Source organism: Aedes albopictus, chromosome 3 (assembly GCF_035046485.1).
Source record: "Aedes albopictus strain Foshan chromosome 3, AalbF5, whole genome shotgun sequence".
NCBI classification, from domain to species: domain Eukaryota; kingdom Metazoa; phylum Arthropoda; class Insecta; order Diptera; family Culicidae; genus Aedes; species Aedes albopictus.
The window spans coordinates 29,719,660-29,743,004 of NC_085138.1; the positions used below are offsets into that span (position 1 = coordinate 29,719,660).

The following is a 23,345-nucleotide window of genomic DNA, read 5'->3' on the forward strand; positions in this document are numbered from 1 at the left end:
GTAGAAAATTGTTAGATACAGCCTCACATTTGATTGCGATAGTGGTCAAGGTGTAGCTCAATGGTTAAACATGACCTAAATTGATGCTCCTACCCTATTAGTTGTTTCTGCACAAGAAAAGTTCATTTCATTCGAATTTGGGTGAACTTAAAACGTCGCAAAAATGATTTCCCCTGCTTTTATTTCTGATGGCCTTTGTGTGATGTGAGGGAGAATGTGATTTTTACCTAAAATTTGTGTTTCGGCTGATCTTTTTGCCCGGGGTATCATTTTTTCTGCTTACGTGTATTTTTGTTCGCACGACAGGTACCAATCCTTCTCTAATGATTCATCTCTACCCAACATGATGCGTGAGTCACTGTATACTTATGCGATAGATCTCATAGAAAGCATAGCATTTTCACTTACCTACAACATCCTTTATGCAGTCGAGAGAAAGGTGCGTTATGTTAGAAACTTCTAGTCGTCAAGTTCGATTATTGTGCTCTTTAACTTGTTCAAAACTTAGTTGTGCGTCACACCTGTTCTAATAATTGCAATGACCATTGTCCTTTCCACAGCTAATGCTGATGCAAGCGGCAGCAGGACCAGAAGTCGAGTGCTATCGAAAGTATCGAATCGTTATAAGGCAGTAGCGTCATCAGTGGGACCAGCTGGTCAGCTAAGACGCCCGAATAGGATCTTCGTCAGCAAACCGTCGATCAACACAATGTGGAGCGCCAGTAATGGCGGAGGAGGAGGAGGTGGCGGCGGCGGCGGTTCCTCCTCCGGTACCAATCCGACCCAGTCCAATACCCGAACGCTTGGAATGACTTCGGCCATCAGTTTGGCGGAACCGAAACCGGAAGACATCCAGAAGACGACGGAACTGGAAAAAGCCCTCGAACCGTACAATGTGTTCGAGGCGGAATCGGAACTCAACCATCGGATGGAAATTCTGGCAAAGTTGAATACCCTGGTGAAACAGTGGGTACGGGATGTGTCCATCTCGAAGAATATGCCGGAAGCCCTGGCGGAGAAGCTGGGCGGAAAAATCTACACATTCGGTTCCTACCGGTTGGGGGTCCATCACAAGGGCGCGGATATTGACGCCCTTTGCGTAGCCCCACGCAATATCGAACGGGCGGACTATTTCGGGTCGTTCTTCGAGCTGCTCAAAAAGCAACCGGAAGTGACGGAGTGCCGTGCCGTGGAGGAAGCGTTCGTACCTGTCATCAAGATGAACTTCGATGGGATCGAAATCGATCTGCTGTTTGCGCGGCTGGCGCTGAAGGAGATTCCGGACAACTTTGATCTGCGGGACGACAAGCTGCTAAAGAATCTGGACCCGAAATCGGTGCGCAGTCTGAACGGGTGCCGAGTGACGGACGAAATACTGCGGTTGGTTCCCGACATCGACAACTTCCGGCTGGCCCTGCGGGCGATCAAGCTGTGGGCCAAAAGTGAGTAGCTCTTTTTATTTCATATTAACCTTTGATACTTTCTTAGTTATCATAAAGTGACTATGGTTTGTGATTTCTGTACCGATTTTCAACATTTTCCTAGAAAATAACCGATAATGTAGATTTTATATATGTAGAACAAGAAATGTCATTAGTGACATGATTCCGGAATATTTCTGGTTTGTCGTGAGGAATGTTTTTTCCCAAGTGATGACCAAATTTTTCTATTTTTAGCCATTGTGATCATTTTTGATCACATTGGCCATATTCCTGAATTTGCCGGCCGCCTGGGTGGCCAGTTTTTTTTTATCTATTCTGGAACCTTCGTGAATTTAATTATTTCTTCCTCTTGAAATCTGAGATTTCCCTTCTATGATTTCTTCGTTATGGTATTAAAAAAAAGACACTACACCGTCTTCAACCAGAGGTTGCACAGATTGAACATTCACTAACATTAGGCAACGAACAACACGGAACACCCAGTGGAGGATTTTTCGTTTTGACGAAAAGTTTCCTCCGGCTGGAGCGGAAACTGTTGTTTGTATCATCTATAGTTGCATTTGAAAAACAACACTACGTTGTCAATGAAAATGAATATACAATGTTCAATAGCCATCAAAATTAACGTTTGGACAAGCAACTAAAGAATTGCAGAGGAATCACTTCAGAAATTTTTGGGAAACCTTTGGGAGAATCCCAGGAGAAATTTCAGGATAAACCCTTTCAAGAATCCTTGCAGAAAATCCTAACGGAATCTCCGAATATCCACTGAGAAACCCATTACTCGAGGAATCCCATAAAGAATTCCTGGAGGAATCCTTGCAAAATATCCTAAAAAAATCATAGTTAGATTTCTGAAGAAATCCCAGGATTCCCTGGAAGAATCCTTAGAATTTCTTAAGGAATCCCTGTAGAAATCTCTAAAGAAATTCATAGAATAATTCCTGGAGAAATAACGGGAGAAAATTCTTGAGAAACCGTCGGAGGCATTCAAAGGGGAATCCTTGTAACTAGTTCCTTACGAAAATTCCTGGTCGATTCCCAACAGAAATTCCTAGAGGAATACCAAAAGAAACTCCTGGATTAACGCTTGGAGGAATGCTTAGAGAAATACCTGGAGGAATTCCTAGAGGAATTATTGGAGAATCCCTGCGAAAATCTATGAAGATATTCCTGGAATCCTACAAAAAAATCTGAAGGAATTTCTGGAGCAATACCTGAAAAAAAATACTAGAGAAATGGAAATCCCTAAAGAATTTCTTGAAAACAGACCTGGAAGAATTCTCAGAGAAATTTCCAGGGAAATCTCAAAACTACTGGATAAATTGCTTGTTAAACCCCAGCAGGAACCACTAGAGGAATTTTTGGAGAAGTACTTGGAGAAGTCCTTGGAGGAATCACAGAAAGAATTTCTGAAGAAATCCCTAGAAAAGTTACAGCAGATTTTTCTAGAGGAATCCCGGGAGAAACCCTAATGGGATTTCTGGAAAAATCTAATAGTGGTTTCTCGAAGCATCTCAGAAGGGAGATCTGTGGAGCAATCCTATCAAGCTTTGGTTAAGGAATTACAGGAATTCCTGGTGAAACTGATTTTCATGGAAAATTTCGGCTTGCAGTCTAACAATTTGCGTTGATTAATTACTGATCAGTAATTAATCAACGCAAATTGTTAGACTGCAAGCCGAAATTTTCCATGAAAATCAACAACCATCCAGTCGAAACCTATTAACAAAACATCCTGGTGAAACTCTAGCAGAAATTCTTGAAAGAATCCCAAGATAAAAAAAAACCAAAGCTGATCAAAAAGTAGTACGTTTGTTGGATGAGCCAGCAAGCTCAAAGATTCAGGAATATGGCTAGCAATGTAACCAAAAGCAAAAGAAGTTCCTGAAGGAATTATTAGAGGAAGCCATGAAGACATGCCTGTAGGTATCTCTGGAGGACTCCAAGAAAAATGCGTTGAAGAACTCCTGGAAAATTCTCAGAAAAGATGAGGAATTGTTATAGTAAGGTACACCGGGGCAAGTTGATACGGGTGGGGCAAGATGAAACACGAGGTTTTGAAACAGATTTCAATACAGTTTGGTAATTTATCCTTCGTCAAGAGATTATTTGAATCAAAAACTATGCGTTATGGCGATCAAACTGTTTATCATCATTAGAAAACATCATGTTGACCCACTGTTTCATCTTGCCCCACCCGTTTCAACTTGCCCCGGTGTACCTTAGCTACATAGAGGAACTACTTGAAGGATTGCAGCAGGCATTCGCAAAGGAATCCCAGCATGAAATCCTAGCATGAATACATGGACGAATACCAGAAGGATCCGAGGGAACATTGTAGAAATTTTCTCCAAAGAAGACGAAGGATACCTGATAAATTATTAGTTAGAAAAGTAAGATGGGATTAGAGCTAGAAGATCAGAAATATGTTGATTCACAAAAATTGTTTTCCTTTTCAGATGCTATGAAAGATTTGGTCGTAAATTTTATGAACAAAATGTTATTACAAAATGTTCAATTCGGATTCAAAAGAATCCGGGGCTGACAAAATCCAGTCACCACTGTATTTCTTCTAGGATTCTTCAAGGAGTTCCTTTTAGGAATTTCTCCTGGACCTTCTTCCGAGAATTCCCCAGTTGATCCGTCTGGTATTTCTTCTACGTTTTTTTTTTTTTCAGGGAAGGATCCCAGAAACACTTCTAGGAATCTTCTAGAAGTTCTTTTAATATTCAAAAAAGAACTCCAGGAGGAATACCAGAAGAAACTACGGGAGAAAACGTGGAAGGAAAATCTTGATGGATTCCAGATGGAACTTCTCGGGAATCCCAGAGGGAGCTTCTGGGAGGAATGCTATCAGAAAAATTTCAGAACGAGGAATTAAATTCATGAAATTTGATAAAGTTTCGCAAGCCAGTTTCCAAAGCTAATAAAAAAAGTCACTTCCTCGGAAGAACCAGGCGTTTTCTATTTAGCCTAAAATGAATCCAAGAAGAAAAACAACTTCTAGATGAATCTCAAAAAGACCTTCTCGATTTCTCAGATTCTTAAAGCAGTTTATTCTGGGATCCCACAAACGGTTTCTTCTGAGATTTTTCCTAGAGATCCTTCTGGAATTTCTTCAAGGTTTTTTTTCTCGAAGATTTCCCCAGACAATTATTTTGGATTTCCTCCAGCAGGTCCTACTGAAAAACTTTAAGTTTTTTAAGTTAATTCCTAAAAATTCTGTCGATATTCTTCCTGGAGTCTTTTCAGGATTTCCTCCTGAAATATCTTCTGAGATCCCTTTAAATATTTTTTTCTGGGATCCCTCCAGAAACCCTTCCTAAATTCCTCCAGAACATCAGTCTGAGTTTCCTCAAGGAGTTTTTTTTTAATTTAAGCAGGTATTTTTAGAATTTTTTCTTAAGAATTTCAGATTGATCTTTGATTTATTCTGTAATTTTTTCTGGGATTTCTATAGATAGTTTTTTTTTTATTCCTCTAGAGATTCGTAATGAAGGTCTTTAAGGAGCTTTTTCTGGGATTCATCAAGAATGTTTATTTCCGGATTTTTTTGGGATTACTTCTGGACTGTTTTTTTTAAAGAAATCCTTCAGCGGATTTCTTTACTAACTTCTGGGTATTTCTCAAAAAAAAATCCTTCCGCTACTCCAAAAAGAAGTCCAGTACGGGTGGGGGTATAAAAGATTTTCTCGAGAAACTTGTGCAGGAAGTTTATTAGATACCGTAGAAGAAATATCAGTCACAATCCCCAAAGGCAAAAACTGAAGAAACTGAGATGTCCCGGATAAATCTCTGAAAAAGTTATTGAGTGTCATTGACAAGTTATTGAGAGTTATTGAGTTATTGACAAAGAACTTCTTGAGGACGGAACTTCCACAAGAATCATAGAAGAAATATCCGGAGATCCTAGAATGAATTCCTGAAAAGAAATCCTTTAAGGGATTTCTCCAGAAATTTATTCAGGGATCTCTCCAGAAGATCTATCAGGAGATTTTATTGAAGTTAATCGAAGGATTTCTCCAGTAGTTCTTTCAGAGATTCCTCCAGTTCTTCTCAGATTCCTCCCGAATTTTCCCTTAGAGATTCCTTTGAAAGTTTCGTCTGGAGTTTCTTATGGAGTTTATTCGGAAATTCCTCCAGAAAGTTCTTCTATGATTTTCCAAGAACTCCATCAGGGATTGATTCAGGAATCTCTTCAGTGATTCTTTCATGAATTTATTCGGAGATTCATCCAGAACTTCCTCCAAACATTCTAAAAGTTCTGTTAGAGGTTTCTGCTGGCGTTAATTCAGGACTCCTCTAGAAGTTCCTCCAAGAAATTCATCCAGGATTTTCTTCATGGTTTCTTCTAATAATTCCTTCAGGGATTCCTCTTAGAATTTTTCAGGGATTCTTTCAAAGATTTCTCCAGGAGATCCTACAGCAATTCTTAATCAATTGCTTAATCAATTATATCAGAAATATCATCAGGGATGCCTCCAACACTTCCTTCAGTGATTCCAATTCCAATAGTTTTTTTTTCAGAAATTTCCGAAAAGATTTCTCCTAGAATTCGACGTTTTTTTTGGAATTCCTTGTGTGATTTCTCTGAGAACTTCTTCAGAGGTTTCTCCAGGGATTTTTCCAGGGATTCATAAACTCTTTCAGGGATACTCCTGGTGGTGATTTCTCTACGGCATGGTTTCCCAAACTGTGGGTCGCGACCCCCCAGGGGGTCGCCGGCCTTCATCCAGGGGGTCGCGAGGGACAGTAAAATATTTTACTATAACAGACAACAAATGAGGGAATTTCTATGGGGGGGTCGCGAAAACTACGTCTGCTGGCAAAAGGGGGTCGAGCGACCTGAAAGTTTGGGAACCTATGCTCTACGGGTTCGTCGGGGATTCCTGTTGAAATTTATTCTTGAACTCCTCCACAAATTTATTCAGGGATCTTCCTGGAAATCTTTGAGGGATTTCTCCTGGAATTGCTGAAGATAATTCTCCAGGAACTCCATTAAAAATTTCTCCATGAACTCCTTCAGGAATTTCTTCAGCGATTTCTCCAGGAATTCCTTCATCGAATTCTCCAAGAACTTCTTTATGAATTTTTCCAAGAAATCTTTTAGGGATTCCTACAGGAATTCCTTCAGGTATTAGTTAAGGAATTCTTCGGGGATTCCTCTAGAATTTTTTTAGGGATTTTTCTCTGGAATTCCTCGAGATATTTCTCTTTGAAGGATTCCTCTAGGAATTTGTCCTCCAGGGATTTGTTCTTGAATTCCCTCTGGCATTTCTCCAGAAACTCTTCCGTGGATTTCTACGGGAACTCTTTGAGGGACTTTCCCAGAAGCCCTTCATGGATTTCTACGAGAACTCCTTGAGGGACTCGTCGCAAAACCCCTCATGGATTTCTCCAGAAAGTCCTTGAAAGGCTTTTCACCAGAAATTCGGAGGTATTTCGCCTAGAGTTCCATGATGGATTTTTTTCTGGAATTTTTTGAGAAATTCTTCAAGGAACTCCTTCTAATTATAATCTAACACAAACGCAGCCTGTACGAGCAAGCATCATGGAAAATAAACGGGTTAAATTTACGACAAATTCTGGGACCGATAAAACTGCTTTTTTCGGATTCTTCCAGGAACTCCTTCAGGGCATTTCTCCAGAAGATTCTTCAAGGATTCATCCACGAAGTGCTGCAGTAGTTTCTTCTTGAAAAATCTTTTTCAGGACCTCCTTCAGAGATTTCTCCAGGAACTTTTTCATCGGAGATTCTTCCAGGAATTTCTTAAACGGTTTCTCCTGAAAATGCTGGAGATTTTTCTAGGAATAGCTTAAAAGATTCCTCTACGTACTCCTTACGATTTTCTCTTAAAATTCTTTCAGGGATTTCTTCACACATTTCTTCAAGGATTTCTTCAGGAACTCCTTCAGGAATTTCTCCAGAAATTTCCTTGGAGTTCATTCGCGGATTCCTCCAGATAGGGAGATTTTACCTGGTATTCTTCGAGGAATTTCTTCTGGAGTTGCTGGAGGGATTTTTCCTGGAACTCTTTCAAGCAATCCTTCAGCATCTCCTTCACTCCTTCAGCATCTCCTTCACTCCTTCAGCGATTCCTCCACAAACGCCTTCTGTAGGAACTTTTTCAGGGATTCCTCCAGCAATTTCTGTTTGAAATTAATCAGCAATCAAGAATTCATGGAATGGTTTCATTACCTGTACTGCTCACTTCGCACTGGTGTTGATAGTCTAAAACACAATACCAAACTAACATTTTCAGCGCTATAAGCTTCAGTCATTTGCTTTCTGTTGTGTAACCATCGAATAAAAGCAGTCAACGCTGAATAATAGGGAAGCTAGTCAAATATAAATCATAAGCTAATACACGACTGTAAAACAAGCACCATACAGCTACCAAACTCGGTTTTCAGAAATCCATTGCTTGTCACTGGGGCTGCCTTTACTCCACTCTATTACAACTCCGGGAGATTTCCCGGAAGATGTGAAAACTTGAACAAATCGAATAGGAGTCCCCACTAACAAAACAGCTGCTACTATGCAGTACAATTCGTAATACTGACAAATCCACAAACCAGCAGCGCTTTAAAGGCCGTTATGCGATTTCATTACAGCTAGAAGCTGTAATAAAGAAACTGCTGGTTTACCAACACGGCTTGTCGGATGTAAACATTATTGTCAAAACAAACTTCAAGCGGGATATATAACTACTACACAAATTCTTTACAGCTATCCATCTCTGTGTTGTGAAATTATTTGGGTTGCTTTTATTGCACTTTAATTCAATGCCGGAAGATTTACCGGAAGATGTGCAAATCGAGTAAGAGTCCCAGCCACTAAAACTGCTGCTTTTATACAGTACGTTTTGTAATGTCGCCAAAACACAAAACAGCAGCGCTTCGTAGCCGTTTAACCTTCTGGAGCCGATTTTTTTCGCCACTGTCGACGCAACCTCGCTGGTGTCGAACACGTTTGTTATGCTCGGTTTCATCGCCGGGGTCATACACTACCCGTCATAAGTACGGACTCACAAAAAGTATTGCAACAATATTGCATCACCCTGACTCACCTCGATATCTTTAAAACCAGCACACCTACGGAAATGTTGCCTTCAGAAAAGTTGTTGCTTTTGGTCTTCTGAATAACTTTCCTGAAGACAGCATCTTTGTAAGTCCTCAGGTTTTGGAGATATCGAGGTGAGTCAGGGTGATGCAATATTGTTGCAATACTTTTTGTGAGTCCGTACTTATGACGGGTAGTGTATATGACCCCTCCGGCTCCAAAGGGTTAAAGAACAATCTTTCAGCTAGAAGCTGTGAAGAAGAGTTTGTTGGCGCAACCACACAGCTTGTTCAATGTAAACATTATTGTGTTTGACGTTTCACAAGCTTTTGCAGCAAGATGAAGTTGGGTAAGGTTTCTTGTGGCACAATTATGAAGCCTTGTCTGGAGTAAAACAAAACGGGCTATTTTCTATGCTATTTATATATAGCAGTGTAGCAGCGAGGGCATCATCGGGACCAGTGGATACGGAGATCGGACGTTCAATTCCAAGTAGCGGCAAGTATTTTAATAATTCAAATTTAAAAGTGATAATTCCAGTTCCCCATGTATTGCGTCACGCAGTATCCATAACCTAATTATATTTAATCGTTTAATTTGGGGATGCCGTAAAACTATTATTTAACAACTGCGAAAAGGCTGAAAAAGCGCCTTCTCAAGATATTATTCAGTTAGTGGTTATATAGGAGCCGAGAAAAGAGCTATGACTTCGTGGCATAAAGCTGCTCGCACAGCATATACATGTGGATTAAGGGCCGATTTCTTCACCTCGGCTCAACCGGTAAGCCAGGCTTACCCATATAGTTAAACCTGGTTTAACGCTTAAGCCAGGATGAAGAAATCGGGGGTAAGTTCGCCAGATTCATTGGTATAGGGCTTGTATAGAAGCTTCCGTCCATATGCACAACACAGTAACTCAGCATCAAGCCGTATTGAGGACGCTTTGTTGACGTTTACATTCACAATAAATGTTAGTTGGGTACACTTCCACAAAAAATCCATTTCCTTCTCTCCTTCCAATAACCACTCCAATTTTTGAACATAGATCTTTTCCCCCTTTATTCGCTGCTGTTTTGGCGGAATTGAAACAATGTGTCTATTGTTAAAGCTAATAAAAATATACAGATTTCGCCAGGAACCCGATTAGCCCAAAATCAAAGAATAAGAATATCAAGAATGCCCACTCCGCTGATGCTCAGGGGGACACTACCGCAGCGCTATCTGCGGATGAAAGTTCAATCTTCATGCAATAGTGTGTGTTACTGATTCTATGCGGATACCAAAACATACGCACATCATCTTCTCTTATGACAAATCACGAACACTATAACATAGAGCTTTCACCTTGAAACATTTAGAGAGCGCCACTTGTCTTGTCGCTTGACGTTTGTATAGAAACAGGCAATAGAGGGCATTCTTTCTATTTTTATTCTTTGCCAAAATGCAAACGAGGACTGACAAATTGGGTCATCGCAGTATTTAGAGGAATGTTACAAGAACTTTTCTGAGAAAACACTAACACAACCCCAGGAGAAATCATAAAAGCAGCAGAAACCTCCATGGAATGAGTCTCAGATAGAAATATCTGAGAGAATCCCATAAGGAAGTCCTTAAAAGGCATAGAACGAACTCCAGGAGAAATTCCAGAAAGAACTCCTTTAACAATTTCAGAAGAAACATTTTAAGGAATCTCAGATAACCCTCTTGAGTGAATCCCAAAAGAATTTTTTGAAAAAAAACCATAAGAAAAATCTCAGAAGAAACTCCAGAAAGAAGAACTCCATGAGGAATCTCAGGAGGACCTTCTGGGAGAAATCCCACAAGAAATATCTTAGAAGGTATTTGCGAATAATTCACAATAATGTTCAGGAGAAACCCCATAAAGAACATCTTGAGGAATTTTAGAAAGAACTCTGAGGAATCCCAAAATTCCCCAGCAGCAGAAATTCCAGGAAAAATCTTACAAACCTCAGAAAATACTGGTAAGGATGAATACCAATTGGAGGAATTTTAAAAATAACTACTAGAGAAATCCCAGAAGAAGGTCCAGGAGGAATTAAAAAAAAAAACTCTTTGAGGAACACCAGAGGATATTTCCGAAAAAGGCACAGAAAGAACTTCAGGAGAAATAAAAAAACTCCTTCAATATTTTTAAAAGATGATTCAGGAGTTTCTGGAGTAATCACAGAAGAAAAATCTGACAGAACGCCAGAAAGAGTTCAAAAAAAAAAATCCCAGAATGAACTTTATGAAGAATACCAGATGAGATGAAAGTTTCCTATATTTATAGAAACAAAACCAATTCAATAAAATAAGGGTTCATTTTATTTGATTTTACAAAAAATGTATTTGATATGTTATCTATAATAACAATAACGGACAATATTTCCCCTTTCAGAGCACGGAATCTACTCCAATTCGCTGGGCTATTTTGGTGGCGTGTCGTGGGCCATGCTGGTGGCCCGAACCTGTCAGTTGTACCCGAATGCGGTAGCTGCCACGTTGGTGCACAAATTTTTCCTAGTATTCTCCCGGTGGAAGTGGCCCCAGCCGGTGCTGCTGAAGCAACCCGATACGGTCAATCTGGGCTTCCAGGTGTGGGATCCGCGGGTCAACGTCCAGGATCGGTTCCACCTGATGCCGATCATCACGCCGGCCTATCCGCAGCAAAATTCCACATTCAACGTGTCCAGCTCGACGCGGAAGGTCATGCTGAACGAGTTCAACCGCGGTATGCAGATTACCGACGAAATTATGCTAAGTAAGGCCGGCTGGGATAAGCTGTTCGAGGCGCCGAGCTTCTTCTTCAAGTATCGGCATTTCATTGTGCTGCTGGTGACGTCGAACAACGCCGACGATCATCTGGAGTGGTGCGGTCTGGTGGAATCGAAGATTCGCTATCTGATTCTGAACTTGGAGCGGAATCAGCACATTAATTTGGCCCACGTCAATCCGAAGTGCTTCGAACAGCACGAGCAGAACCAAACGGAGCGGCAGCGGGAGAGCGACGGAGGTAGGGCGTTGGCCACCCTGTGCTCGCTGTGGTTCATCGGACTGGAGTTCGAACGGTCGGAGAATCTGAACGTGGATCTGACGGAAAGCATACAGAGTTTTACCGATTCCGTGCACAAACATGCTGTAAGTATTTCATCATGGAAGACAAATGACCATCATATCAAATGGCATTATGCCAAACGAGGTAATTAACATGCTAAATTCTTTCCTGTTTACTTCTCATCCCAGGTGCACATCAAACTGCTGAAGGACGGCATGAAAATCGAAGCGCGGCACGTCCGGCGGAAGCAACTGAGCCAATATCTGGATCCGAACCTGCTCAAGCGGGAACGTAAAAATTCCGACTCGGGCCTCACGATATCCAGCATAGCGGCCGCGGCGGCAGCTGCCAACACTAGTGGCGGCAGCGTTGGTGGCACTACCCTTCGGAAACGGCACTCGTCCGAGCATCTGCATCTTGCGACCGTCAACAAGAAAGGAAGGAACGATTCTGTGAGTGATTCGTAATCCCTCGTGGCTACCTACACTTTCGGGTTTTCTTTTTCTTTTGTTACCTTTATTATTTGGTTGTTTGGCTGTTCCTGATCTGATTCGGTGTCTGTATTAGCTTACGTGATCACTCAATGCTGAGTGTTCCGACGAAGTCTCACTTTCACATTTCAAAATCGCCCAAAAAGTCCTCGAACAGTTTTAAAGCCAAAGCTCATCTAACCCATGTTGCCGTTTTGTGTTTATTCACAAAATCTGTGTGGTTTCTCTTTCTTTTTGTTTCCTTCCCTTTTCTTGTACCGCGTGTCCCCCGCGCTACCCATCTCATTTCAGTTCGAGCAGTCTCCATCGAACGCGTCCTCGCAGTCGTCGTCATCCTCGTCGCAAGGAGCGGGTTCCGTGTCTGCAGCGAACAACACTTCGGTAGCGTCTGTGAACACCACTAACCACAACATCTCCGGTAGTAACGAGAACCTTAACAGCAGCAGCAGCCAGACTGCCGCACCAGACGTCGAATCTTCCCCAGCGGAACCTTCTAGCACTTCTACGACCACCTCCTACAACCACATGAACCACAACGACAGCAGTGTGACTTCGACCAACAACACAACAACGCTGGTGCTGGACGATTCCTCGTCCGAAGCGACCAGTGGCGGCGTCGTAGCCGCTCCACAGACTCCGACGACCCCGACACAAACCGCCAATCCCGGACCACAACAGCCACCACCACAGGCACAGACCGCTACCGAGGTGGTTTGCTCATGACAGCCGAATCCGTTCCGGAAGGTGAACAAACATCACCTTCACTATATCAGCATCAACAACCACCACAACAGCAGTAGCAATCATACCAACGTTAGCCACCACCAGCATTACCATCATCATCATCTGCAGCACCAGCAGCAGCAGAAGCATCAGTTCCTGCAAGGCCCGAGTTACAACAATGGTGGTAGCCAGCAGTACCCGCCGCACCATCACTCTCTTCACTACGGTCAAGAGCAAGAGCAGCGTCAGCAGCAACATCAACATCATCACAACATCAACAGCAGTAGTGACGGTTACGGTGCTAATCACCACCGCGATGACGAACATTGCGAACCGCCGATGGTGGTGCTGGATGGGGACGATGATGATGAGGCTTGCCAGGAAAGTGGAGGAGGTGATGGTCGCGGCGGCGGTAGCTACCCCAATGGGAACCGAATGCAGTATGCTGAAGTTCAAAGTAAGTTCTACCTACATTTTGATGTTATTTGTTTCTTTTGTATTATGTAGGGAGTTGGGCCATTTCAGCAGCGATTCTATTTGGGGTATGTATCAGCTAAAACTCACCCATTTTTTTTTACTAAATAACTTAATTCTTTGTATTACTTAAGATACATGATACATTTATGTAGTTGAATGAAAAATGATTGAGATATAGCTGAAAAGTGCCAAATATAGAATCGATGCTCAAGTAAACCTATATCCCACAAGGGCGATGAATCGAAAAATACGTTTTCAATAAATATTGAATAATCATAAAAATACAATAAAATGTTGTTGAATTTTGTTATGCGATTTGGTCGAAAAGTCCAATTGCTGAAATTTCCTCTTGGTGCATTTCACATACTTATTTGTTACTTGCTGGGCAACAGTCCGTTCTATTGAATCTTCACTAAATTGCATCAGGGATCGGAACACTCACTTGCAAAGAGTTACACTCACTTGATATTTTCTCAGCTCAGAAGCGTGCAATCAAGAAACGATGTATGGACGACTTTTGCCTTGTGGTTTTGTCTAAAAGTTTGCCGAATAGAGTAGGGGTCGCACACGAATCCCAAAGTCGTGACAGAGCTGTGCAAGCGACTCTCCACGAGGTGAGTGTAATTTACATTCACCTCGTGGAGAGTTGCCTTCGCAGCTCCCTCACGACTTCGGTATGCGTGTGCGACTCCTACTCTATTCGGCAAACTTTCAGACAAAATCACCAGGCAAAAGTCGTCCATAGTCGTCCTACATCGTTTTTTGATTGCACGCTTCTGAGCTGAGAAAACTGCAAGTGAGTGTAACGCTTTGCAAATGAGTGTTCCCATCCTTGAATTGCATACCCCTCGGATAGATCGGGTCCTGGGCCTATCACTTCCAGTATTCTTGCCTGAAAACAGTTATTATTGCCTGCCACGATAGCTACTGCTTCTTCCTGGTTCGCTGGTGCTTTCCTTAAACCTCTTCTTCAAACGCGGTTTCGGCCACACAATGATGATTTACTCATGGACACCTTTGCGCCTGAGTGCTCGAGATTTAGACGGTCGAAAGCCAATCTTCTCCTGTATTCGGGTACAGATCAATTTGCAGAGAACTTTGAGAACGATGCACAGTAACATGACGCCCGCCCGCATTTTTTCAGGACACTTTTTCTGAGTAAGTTTACTAATACGGTTTGTACTTAGTCGTTTAGAAATGTCGCGGTTTCCCGTTTGTTGTAGAATAATTGATGCATCAGTTGAGCAGATAGGTACTACGGGGCCATATACAGTGTCGGACAAAACAATAAGACCACCAACCATTTTTCATACAAAATGGCCAAGTTTGACGATGTGATGCTCGGTTTCTAGTGAACCGATTTGGCTGAAATTTTGACAGTCGCCATGGAGTTACGTGAATTTTGATTTGTATTTAATTGATTGAGTTCTGTTCACTACATCAAAAGTTACAAATATACGAAACGACAAAATACCACTTTCAGATTGCCATTACCAAAGGATATATCAGAGTTTCTGATGATTGATGATTGATAATACTACTACTAAAATTAAGAATGCCATTTAAACTTGGGGGCATTTTACTTGAATTGACCACAAATAACCAGCATAGAAATCTGGTGTTCTTATTTTGTCGCACCGTACATCTGTAACTTTGGAAGCTTTGAACAGGATTCAATCAATTTAATACAGATCAAATCTCCCGTAAATTCATGTCAGCTGCCAAAATTTCAGCCAAATCGGTCCACTAGAAACCGAGTACCATATCGTCAAACTTGGCCATTTTGTATGAAATAGGACCGGTGGTCTTATTCCCTGGCCAAGTTCGCAGGGGTTGACGGTATTAAAGTGAAGGAGTTTCATTTTGATTATTGTAATGTAGTGTTCTTTAGTGAAACATATCACCTTTTTAACACTTTAATGCGCCTCCAACGGTTCATCGAGAACCGGCTGCTGCAGATGGAGTATGGCTGATCGTATGCATCAGACATGCTCGATAAACATGGAGGATCCCAAAAGCTAGACTTTACATATACTGGCGTGAGTGAGAAATGGACAAATTGAGGTGAAATTTGCGAAAAAGTTACTCGTCCTCTCGGTGAGACTCGAACTCACGACTCCTACTCACTAGACAGGCGCGTTGCCGCTACGCCACGAGAAGACTCGAAGACGTAGCTGCTAACCTGAATTCAAGTTCAACACAAAATTCCGAGGTTATCTTTTCCACAGATTGCACCCCTTTCGGATGGAATGAGATGTACATCCACACTACGCATATATTGTATATGTAAAGCCTAGGTCTTCGAGTCTTCTCGTGGCGTAGCGGCAACGCGCCTGTCTAGTGAGTAGGAGTCGTGAGTTCGAGTCTCACCGAGAGGACGAGTAACTTTTTCGCAAATTTCACCTCAATTTGTCCATTTCTCACTCACGCCAGTATATGTAAAGTCTAGCTTTTGGAATAAAGTAAAACTTCCATTCGGCTGGTTAAGCCGCAAAAATCGATAATTAATTAATTTAATTATGTCATCGAGCAACGGACTCATGTTCCGTAACCGGTCGTTTGAGAACGTCGCGACCCATTGGAAGCTTTCCGCTCACCGCGCGATCTCTTCGACACAGTCGTCGATGAGAGGTGTGTGGACTTCCAACACACAAAAACAATGCGCTCTCGCCTAGGCTTTACATATACAATATATGCGTAGTGTGGATGTACATCTCATTCCATCCGAAAGGGGTGCAATCTGTGGAAAAGATAACCTCGGAATTTTGTGTTGAACTTGAATTCAGGTTAGCAGCTACGTCTTCGAGTCTTCTCGTGGCGTAGCGGCAACGCGCCTGTCTAGTGAGTAGGAGTCGTGAGTTCGAGTCTCACCGAGAGGACGAGTAACTTTTTCGCAAATTTCACCTCAATTCGCCTTGACGGAACTCTTTGAGAGAATTGCGCTGTGCGTGAAAACATTTTTTTTTAACATGGGAAAGGATAGGAGCTGCATTTTCAAATGCTTCTAAAATATTTTAGGGACTTCAGATTGAAAAAAGAGTAAATGTTTTGCAATATACTTTCAATTAGCTACACTATAACTGGTTTTAGACAAAAAGTTTTTAAATCACAATGTTATGTCTATAATATAGCGCATCAAAATCTCATTCGATAACATTAAGAACGTTTTGCTTAAAAAAATTTCTATAAAGAATTAGAAGCATTTGAAAATGCAGCTCCTATCCTTTCCCATGTTAAAAAAAATTGTTTTCACGCACAGCGCAATTCTCTCAGAGAGCCTCCGTCAAGGCGAATTTGTCCATTTCTCACTCACGCCAGTATATGTAAAGTCTAGCTTTTGGAATAAAGTAAAACTTCCATTCGGCTGGTTAAGCCGCAAAAATCGATAATTAATTAATTTAATTATGTCATCGAGCAACGGACTCATGTTCCGTAACCGGTCGTTTGAGAACGTCGCGACCCATTGGAAGCTTTCCGCTCACCGCGCGATCTCTTCGACACAGTCGTCGATGAGAGGTGTGTGGACTTCCAACACACAAAAACAATGCGCTCTCGCCTAGGCTTTACATATACAATATATGCGTAGTGTGGATGTACATCTCATTCCATCCGAAAGGGGTGCAATCTGTGGAAAAGATAACCTCGGAATTTTGTGTTGAACTTGAATTCAGGTTAGCAGCTACGTCTTCGAGTCTTCTCGTGGCGTAGCGGCAACGCGCCTGTCTAGTGAGTAGGAGTCGTGAGTTCGAGTCTCACCGAGAGGACGAGTAACTTTTTCGCAAATTTCACCTCAATTTGTCCATTTCTCACTCACGCCAGTATATGTAAAGTCTAGCTTTTGGAATAAAGTAAAACTTCCATTCGGCTGGTTAAGCCGCAAAAATCGATAATTAATTAATTTAATTATGTCATGGAGGATCCGCCGGGGCTCATTAGAGTCTATTCCCAAGCAATAGTTCCAAGTCAGTTGGATTTGAGAAGGTTTTGATGATCGTTACAAATCCTAATAAAAGTATTATAGGATTTGTGACAGGTTTTGGAACCTTTTACAGCCAGCTGACTTCAAAATGTAGTTTGGGCTCTATTTCCCACGCTTCTCGGTTGATTTTGATTAGTAATTTATTATTTTTAATGTCATAGTCGCTTTTTCGAATTTTTACAATGTTAGTTGTACATATTTTCTTTAAACAAAGCTATTAAAATCGACCGAAGAATTAATGGGAAGGAGATTTGCAGCACTTAATTGTGCTGATAGATTCGAAGCTAACGTGCGAACACTTGAACGCATTGTTGACGTCAATGCGTTCGACGTGACATTTTGGACAAAAACCGACTGCTTTTTATTAACTGAACAACGTTACTTGTGTATGACTAGGTTGACATTTCTAGGCTACGCTTGAGAAAATGACATGGTTTATCTAGGTAGGACCGATAGGCCAATTGAACGAGTTTGAATATTTTTCATAGTATTTATAGGGGGAAGAATACATAATAGTTAACTAGCAATCTTTATTATTTTAAAATTTGGCTGACCAACTTGGCGTATTTTTTGTTTATCTTAGATGGTATTATGACACCAACAGAAAAAATATCAGAAGTTTAGTTACATGTTTCGGTGGGTTTTGAACCGATGCCAATTTAGGTACACAAGAGATGAACACAGAAAAGTAGAAAAGGATTAGCGAAATCAAGAAAACGATTTGACACAGGATCGTCTATATTTTAACATACGGGGTTCGACTGATTTGATGAAGTAAAAAACAAACATACGGCAACTGACTTAACGAGGAGGAAAACATATTGAACCTTACCACAAAACCAAACAAGAAGACAAATACAAACCGTGTGACCATTACACTACATAGGCAATTCCTGACTGACTGACCAATTGAAAACTTTCCAATCTTCTACCGTAACTTTCTGAGACAGTTTGCAACAGTGTCTTAATGAATGTCATTTTCTGCGTACGTCTGGCAAACTGCATCTGAAAGATTACGTACTCTTTTCGTATCTCCAGGTCTAGTGAAAACGGCAATAATGGGAAACTTTCATTAAAACTATTTTTGTTCAACGCAGGCCAAAACAGTGTCGACTTGGGCCACGATATGCCTACGTACTTCTGTGTGTTGAAACAAAAATAGAGGCTCATAGAAGCAAACGTTGGGAAAGGGTGCGGTGTAGAACATCAGCACAGTGTGCTACCACCGTAATCACTGTGAAAAAAAAAAAAAAAAATAGGACCGGTGGTCTTATTGTTTTGTCCGACACTGTATGAGCATCTTGGTTAACATGCGATCGACCTCCGGGGGCTCTGTTTGATTTCATGTTACGGATGGCTGTTTGTATCTCTTGCAATGAAGGAACTTCGGTGTTGACACGGGTAATGTGTGGAACTCTTGGCGGATCATGCCGTGATGTTGATAGTGTGGTCGAAACATGAAAAAGGTTTTCAAAGTCCTTGAACCAGCGTTTGAGCTGGTCAACCTCGTCTTTCAATAACTGTCCAGACGAGTCTTTCACGAGCATCGTAGCATTCATATTGGTCCCACTAACTCGACGGTAGACATCGTAGAGGAGACGGTTGTCGCCGGTGTTTGCGGCTTTCTCGCCTTCGTCGGCAAGGGGCCCGCCCACGCTCTTTTGTCCCGTCTACATGAGCGTTTCACTTCCTTCTCGAGAGTTGAATAGCGCTGATAGGCTACGGCTTTGACTCCTCGTGTTTTCGCTCGCTCTATCGCGGCTTTGGCGTTCCTTCGCTTCTCTATCTTCCTCCAGGTGTCATCTGTGATCCACTGCTTTCTCCGGGTGCGTAGTAGCTTTTCACCGCAGCGTCTTCCAGTCAGCGTGTGTTGAACCGGCGCCCGTTTTTCTCCTTCTGTCGCTGGATCCTGGCAATGCGCAGTCGGATCTCACCGATTAGGAGATGATGGTCGCCCAGCTAACACAAAGTCTTATATGATGTGAATAAAATGCTATGCGTACATGCTTCCATTTAACAGCGTGTAAAGTGTGCATATATCGCCTCCACTTTTGCATCCTATTCAACATCATATGCGATCGTGTGTTGACTGGGCGGACGCAATGTCAAGAAGGCTCCTTCTCCATTTTCGGCTGATGCAGATGTGGTTGATTTGATTTTCCGTGACGCCATCACGGGAAACCCATGTCACTTTCTGCACTGGTCGATGAGGAAAGAGCGATCCCCCAATCACCATGTCATTATTGCCACAAAACTCTGCAAACAGCTCTCCGTTTTCGCTCATTTCTCCGAGACCATGGCGTCCCATGACGTGCTCATAGTCCGAGTTGTCGGAACCAACCTTCGCGTTGAAGTCGCCCATGAGGATCTTGATATCACCTTTCGCAATCTTGTACACGACAGCATTCAATTGACTGTAAAAGTTCTCTTTGTCTTGCAATTCGGCAGCATTGGTTGGCGCGTAACATTGGATCATGGTAAGGTTTCGAACCCGTGTTCTGAATCTGGCTACAATTATCCTCTCATTAATAGGTTCCCACTTCATGAGCGCAGCTTGGGTGTGAGCGCTGAGCAGGAAACCAACTCCACGGTGACGAGGAGTGTATTCGCCTCGTAGGTCAGAGTATAGCAGAATTTGACCCGCCAATCTGTGTTCTTCAAAATTCGGCCAACGGACTTCGCTCAGTCCTAGGATCGCAAGCTTCTTACGGCATACCTCATTGGCTATTTGTGCCAGTTTACCCTGCTGGGCTAGGGCTGTGGGGCTGGCGTTAGAGGCATCAGTCGTCTAGGCGTTTCGTAAACCTCGGAGTGTGGGTTCCATTCCCGCTCCAGTTGGTGAAAACTTTTCTTCAAATGGAAAATTCTCCATTGGACCACTGGGTGTTTCGTGTGTTGTCCGTTAGTGATCGTTCAGTCTGTACAACCTCTGGTGTAGTGTAGTGTCTTTTTAATACATTCCAAGTTCCAATTCTTGTCCGTTGTTTCAGGCTGAAAGTCGTTGCCGTTGAATCAGTTCGTAATTTTTCATTTTTGGTTCCATCAACAATCCGTTTCGTCGACGTTATTTAAGATACTACCCGTCACGTAGTACGGGAAGTCAGGTGCCGTCGACACTTATGCGTTCTTGGATGATGGATCGTCAGCAACTCTTCTGGAGAAAGCGATAGCAAACGAACTAGGAGTAGACGGCAAAGCAATATCATTGTGCTGTGCATGCAGTGGACAAGCGGAATGGACAAGAAAGTTCCTTCAACACAAATAGCGAAGCTGAGTATTTCGGAACCTGAGAGCCAACACGCAGAAAAAAATATTTTAAACTCAAAAATAAAGTGCTTTGAATCAAAGAAAATAAACCATTGAACCACGGCTTAATACCATTTTTCTTTGAATCAAATACATTTGGTCTTTGTTTCAAAGCATCATTTTCATTGATTTAACAATCACGCCTCCGCTGCACTGATTGTAGTTTCAAATACTTATTGACTTTGAATCTATCACATCATTGCTTTGAAAGTAAGTAATTTTGCAATTTCAAAGAATTTATTTTTTTGAAACAAATATTCACTGACTTAGATTCAAAAACAAAATATTTTTGTTTGAAAGTGGAAGCGAAATAAAAAAGGCGAGCGAGAATCGAACACGAAGGCTGCTATAATATGCTATACTGATAGCAAGTTATCGTTCACAACCAGATCTGCTCTTGAAAATCTGAAGGTAAAACTGAATCACCTTGCTCATATTGGCATTATCCATTCTCCAATATTGAAAACAAAGAAATATATTTTTGATTCAATAAACCTCGCGACTTAGAAACAAAGTCTCTTTATATTTGGTTCTAATATGTGTTATTTTTCTGCGTGAAATGATGTTCCAGTTGTCGGAAATATACACCGTTGAGAACCTGAAGCTCCCGGAGCAGTCGATCAACCTGGATATACTAGCGAAAGAGTACAAGCACCTGTAGCGTTTGCCAGTGAAGGGTTTCGAGAGAGCTAACCCTGGATTGCTGATTAGACTCAGCAATAGTCATCTGCTGACCACCGCTAAAGTGCGCGAAGGAAAGGAGCAAGAGCCTATCGCAGTGAAAACTCGCATTGGGTGGGTAGTTTGCGGCAACTTACGTGGAGCGGAGAGTCAGTTCTCAGTTGCAACATCGACAGATGCACATTTGTGCAGAAACTACCGACCTGGATCTTCACAACTACGCCGAAGAGTTCTTTTCGGGGGAGAGCTTAGGTGTCGCTGTTGCTCCAAATTTTGAAGGACTAGAGGATCAACGAGCGCGACGAATTCTACAGGAAATGACGGTGCAGAAAGCAAATGGAAGATTCGAGACGGGTCTGCTATGGAAACAACACGATATCGATTTCTCAGATAGCCTGGCTGAACGTCGGATGAAACTCGAGCGTCGGCTGGCGCAGAATTCACTACTGTACGATAGCGTTCGTCAACAGATAGCTGACTACCAGTCCAAGGGATACGTTCACGTGGTCACGGTGGAGGAAATGTCCAGTTTTGATCCACGCCGGATCTGGTACTTGCCGCTCGGGGTTGTGCTAAATCCCAACAAACCTGGAAAAGTGCGAGTGATATGGGATGCGGCAGCCAAAGTCAACGGCGTGTCGCTCAATACGATGCTATTGAAGGGGCCGGATCTGCTGACCCCACAATTGACCGTCACGTTCAAATTCCGTGAGCGAGCGGTGGCGATCTCCGGTGATATTCAGGAAATGTTTTTGCAAGTCGGGATCAGGAGGCAAGATTGGAGAGCACTACTTCGTTTTCCGGAATTCCCCATCGGGGCCCATAGTTACGATAGCATCAGACGTGGCGATCTTCGGAGCAACTTGTTCTCCATCTAAGTCGCAATACGTCAAGAATCTCAACGCGTCGGACCACGAGGAAGAATACCCAAAAGCAGCAGCAGCGATCAAAAACAGGCATTATGTTGACGATGTGTGGTATCGAATGTTCCCTCAGTAGTGTGGCTTTAGCGTGTGCGTAGTCTTACCCCTCAGTATGCTAACGGGTAGTTCACAACACACCCCTAGTAACGCCTAACTGTCAGCGCGGTGCCGACCAGATCAAGGTTGGCCATGACTCTGCCTCTTTCTTCGGTAGACTGTCGGACGCAGTGGACGTCTTTGGTGCGCTCCGCAATGCACCCAGCACGTGGAGATTGAACCTGCATAGACGACTACCTGGACAGCGTCGACACCGAGGAAGAAAGAGTTCAGTTGGCGTTAGAAGTCGCGGAAGTTCACCAAAAAGCCGGGTTTCACATTCGAAATTGGGTATCCAACAAGCCCAAGGTACTGGAAGCGATTGGAGAAGTCAAACCGGCCACTGTGAAACACTTAAGGTGAATCGGGACGCTGTGTTATTTTTCCTATCTTCCCTCTCTTTCTAACAATTTGCCTCGCGATTTTGAAGATGGTAATCTCGATTTCTATCGCACAGATGAGGCTGAAAAACAATCAGCATATGCACTGCAAGTGAGCATACACAATGATAGATTTTTGTTCCATTATATGAAGTAGAATCTGAGATTACCATCTTAGTAGCAACAGAGCAATGGCGGATATTTCCTCGACCGTCCCGTCCGCCCTTAACAATGAACAGTCAAAACGGATTTGAGCGATTGCTGGGAATATCATGTGTATACCCGGGGAAGATGCTTTCTGCTTCAATCTCAGCCTGCAAGGAGACCTTGAAGAATTGGCAAATGGTGAAAGACCTCCTACCAAGAGGATGATGCCCAGTCTCCTTATGAGGATCTACGATCCTTTGGGATTAGTGGGGTCGCTGGTTATCCAAGGCAAAATACTACTACGGGACGTCAGGAGAGTGAAGTGAAGTGGGATGAGCAGATTCCTGATGATATCTTTGTGTGGTGGAAGTTGTGATTACAAGCACCGAAGGACTTAGACAAGATTAAAATCCAGCGGTGCTACTTCCCTGGATACGATCCGGACAGCTATGAATCATTTGAGTAGCACATTTTTGTAGACGGAAGCGCACAAGAATATTCTGCGGCTGCGTACTTTCGCACCCGTGACAAAAGGCAGATACGGTGCGCTCTGGTTGCTTCCAAAACAAAGGTTGTTCC

The 23,345-nt window shown here is 42.5% G+C and overlaps 1 protein-coding gene across 2 annotated transcripts in view; it reads left to right on the forward strand.

The window, feature by feature from the left end:
• LOC109419129 (poly(A) polymerase type 3) overlaps positions 1 to 23,345 on the forward strand; it is a 76,726-nt gene that overhangs the window by 48,334 nt on the left and 5,047 nt on the right. For both annotated transcript variants that reach the window (XM_062860629.1, XM_029866483.2), the window contains exons 3-6: positions 561 to 1,442; positions 10,907 to 11,646; positions 11,752 to 12,015; positions 12,346 to 13,234. In XM_062860629.1, the coding sequence (XP_062716613.1) occupies positions 710 to 1,442; positions 10,907 to 11,646; positions 11,752 to 12,015; positions 12,346 to 12,777 (2,169 nt within the window). In that variant the 5' untranslated portion in view covers positions 561 to 709 and the 3' untranslated portion in view covers positions 12,778 to 13,234. The remainder of the gene's footprint in view (positions 1 to 560; positions 1,443 to 10,906; positions 11,647 to 11,751; positions 12,016 to 12,345; positions 13,235 to 23,345) is intronic.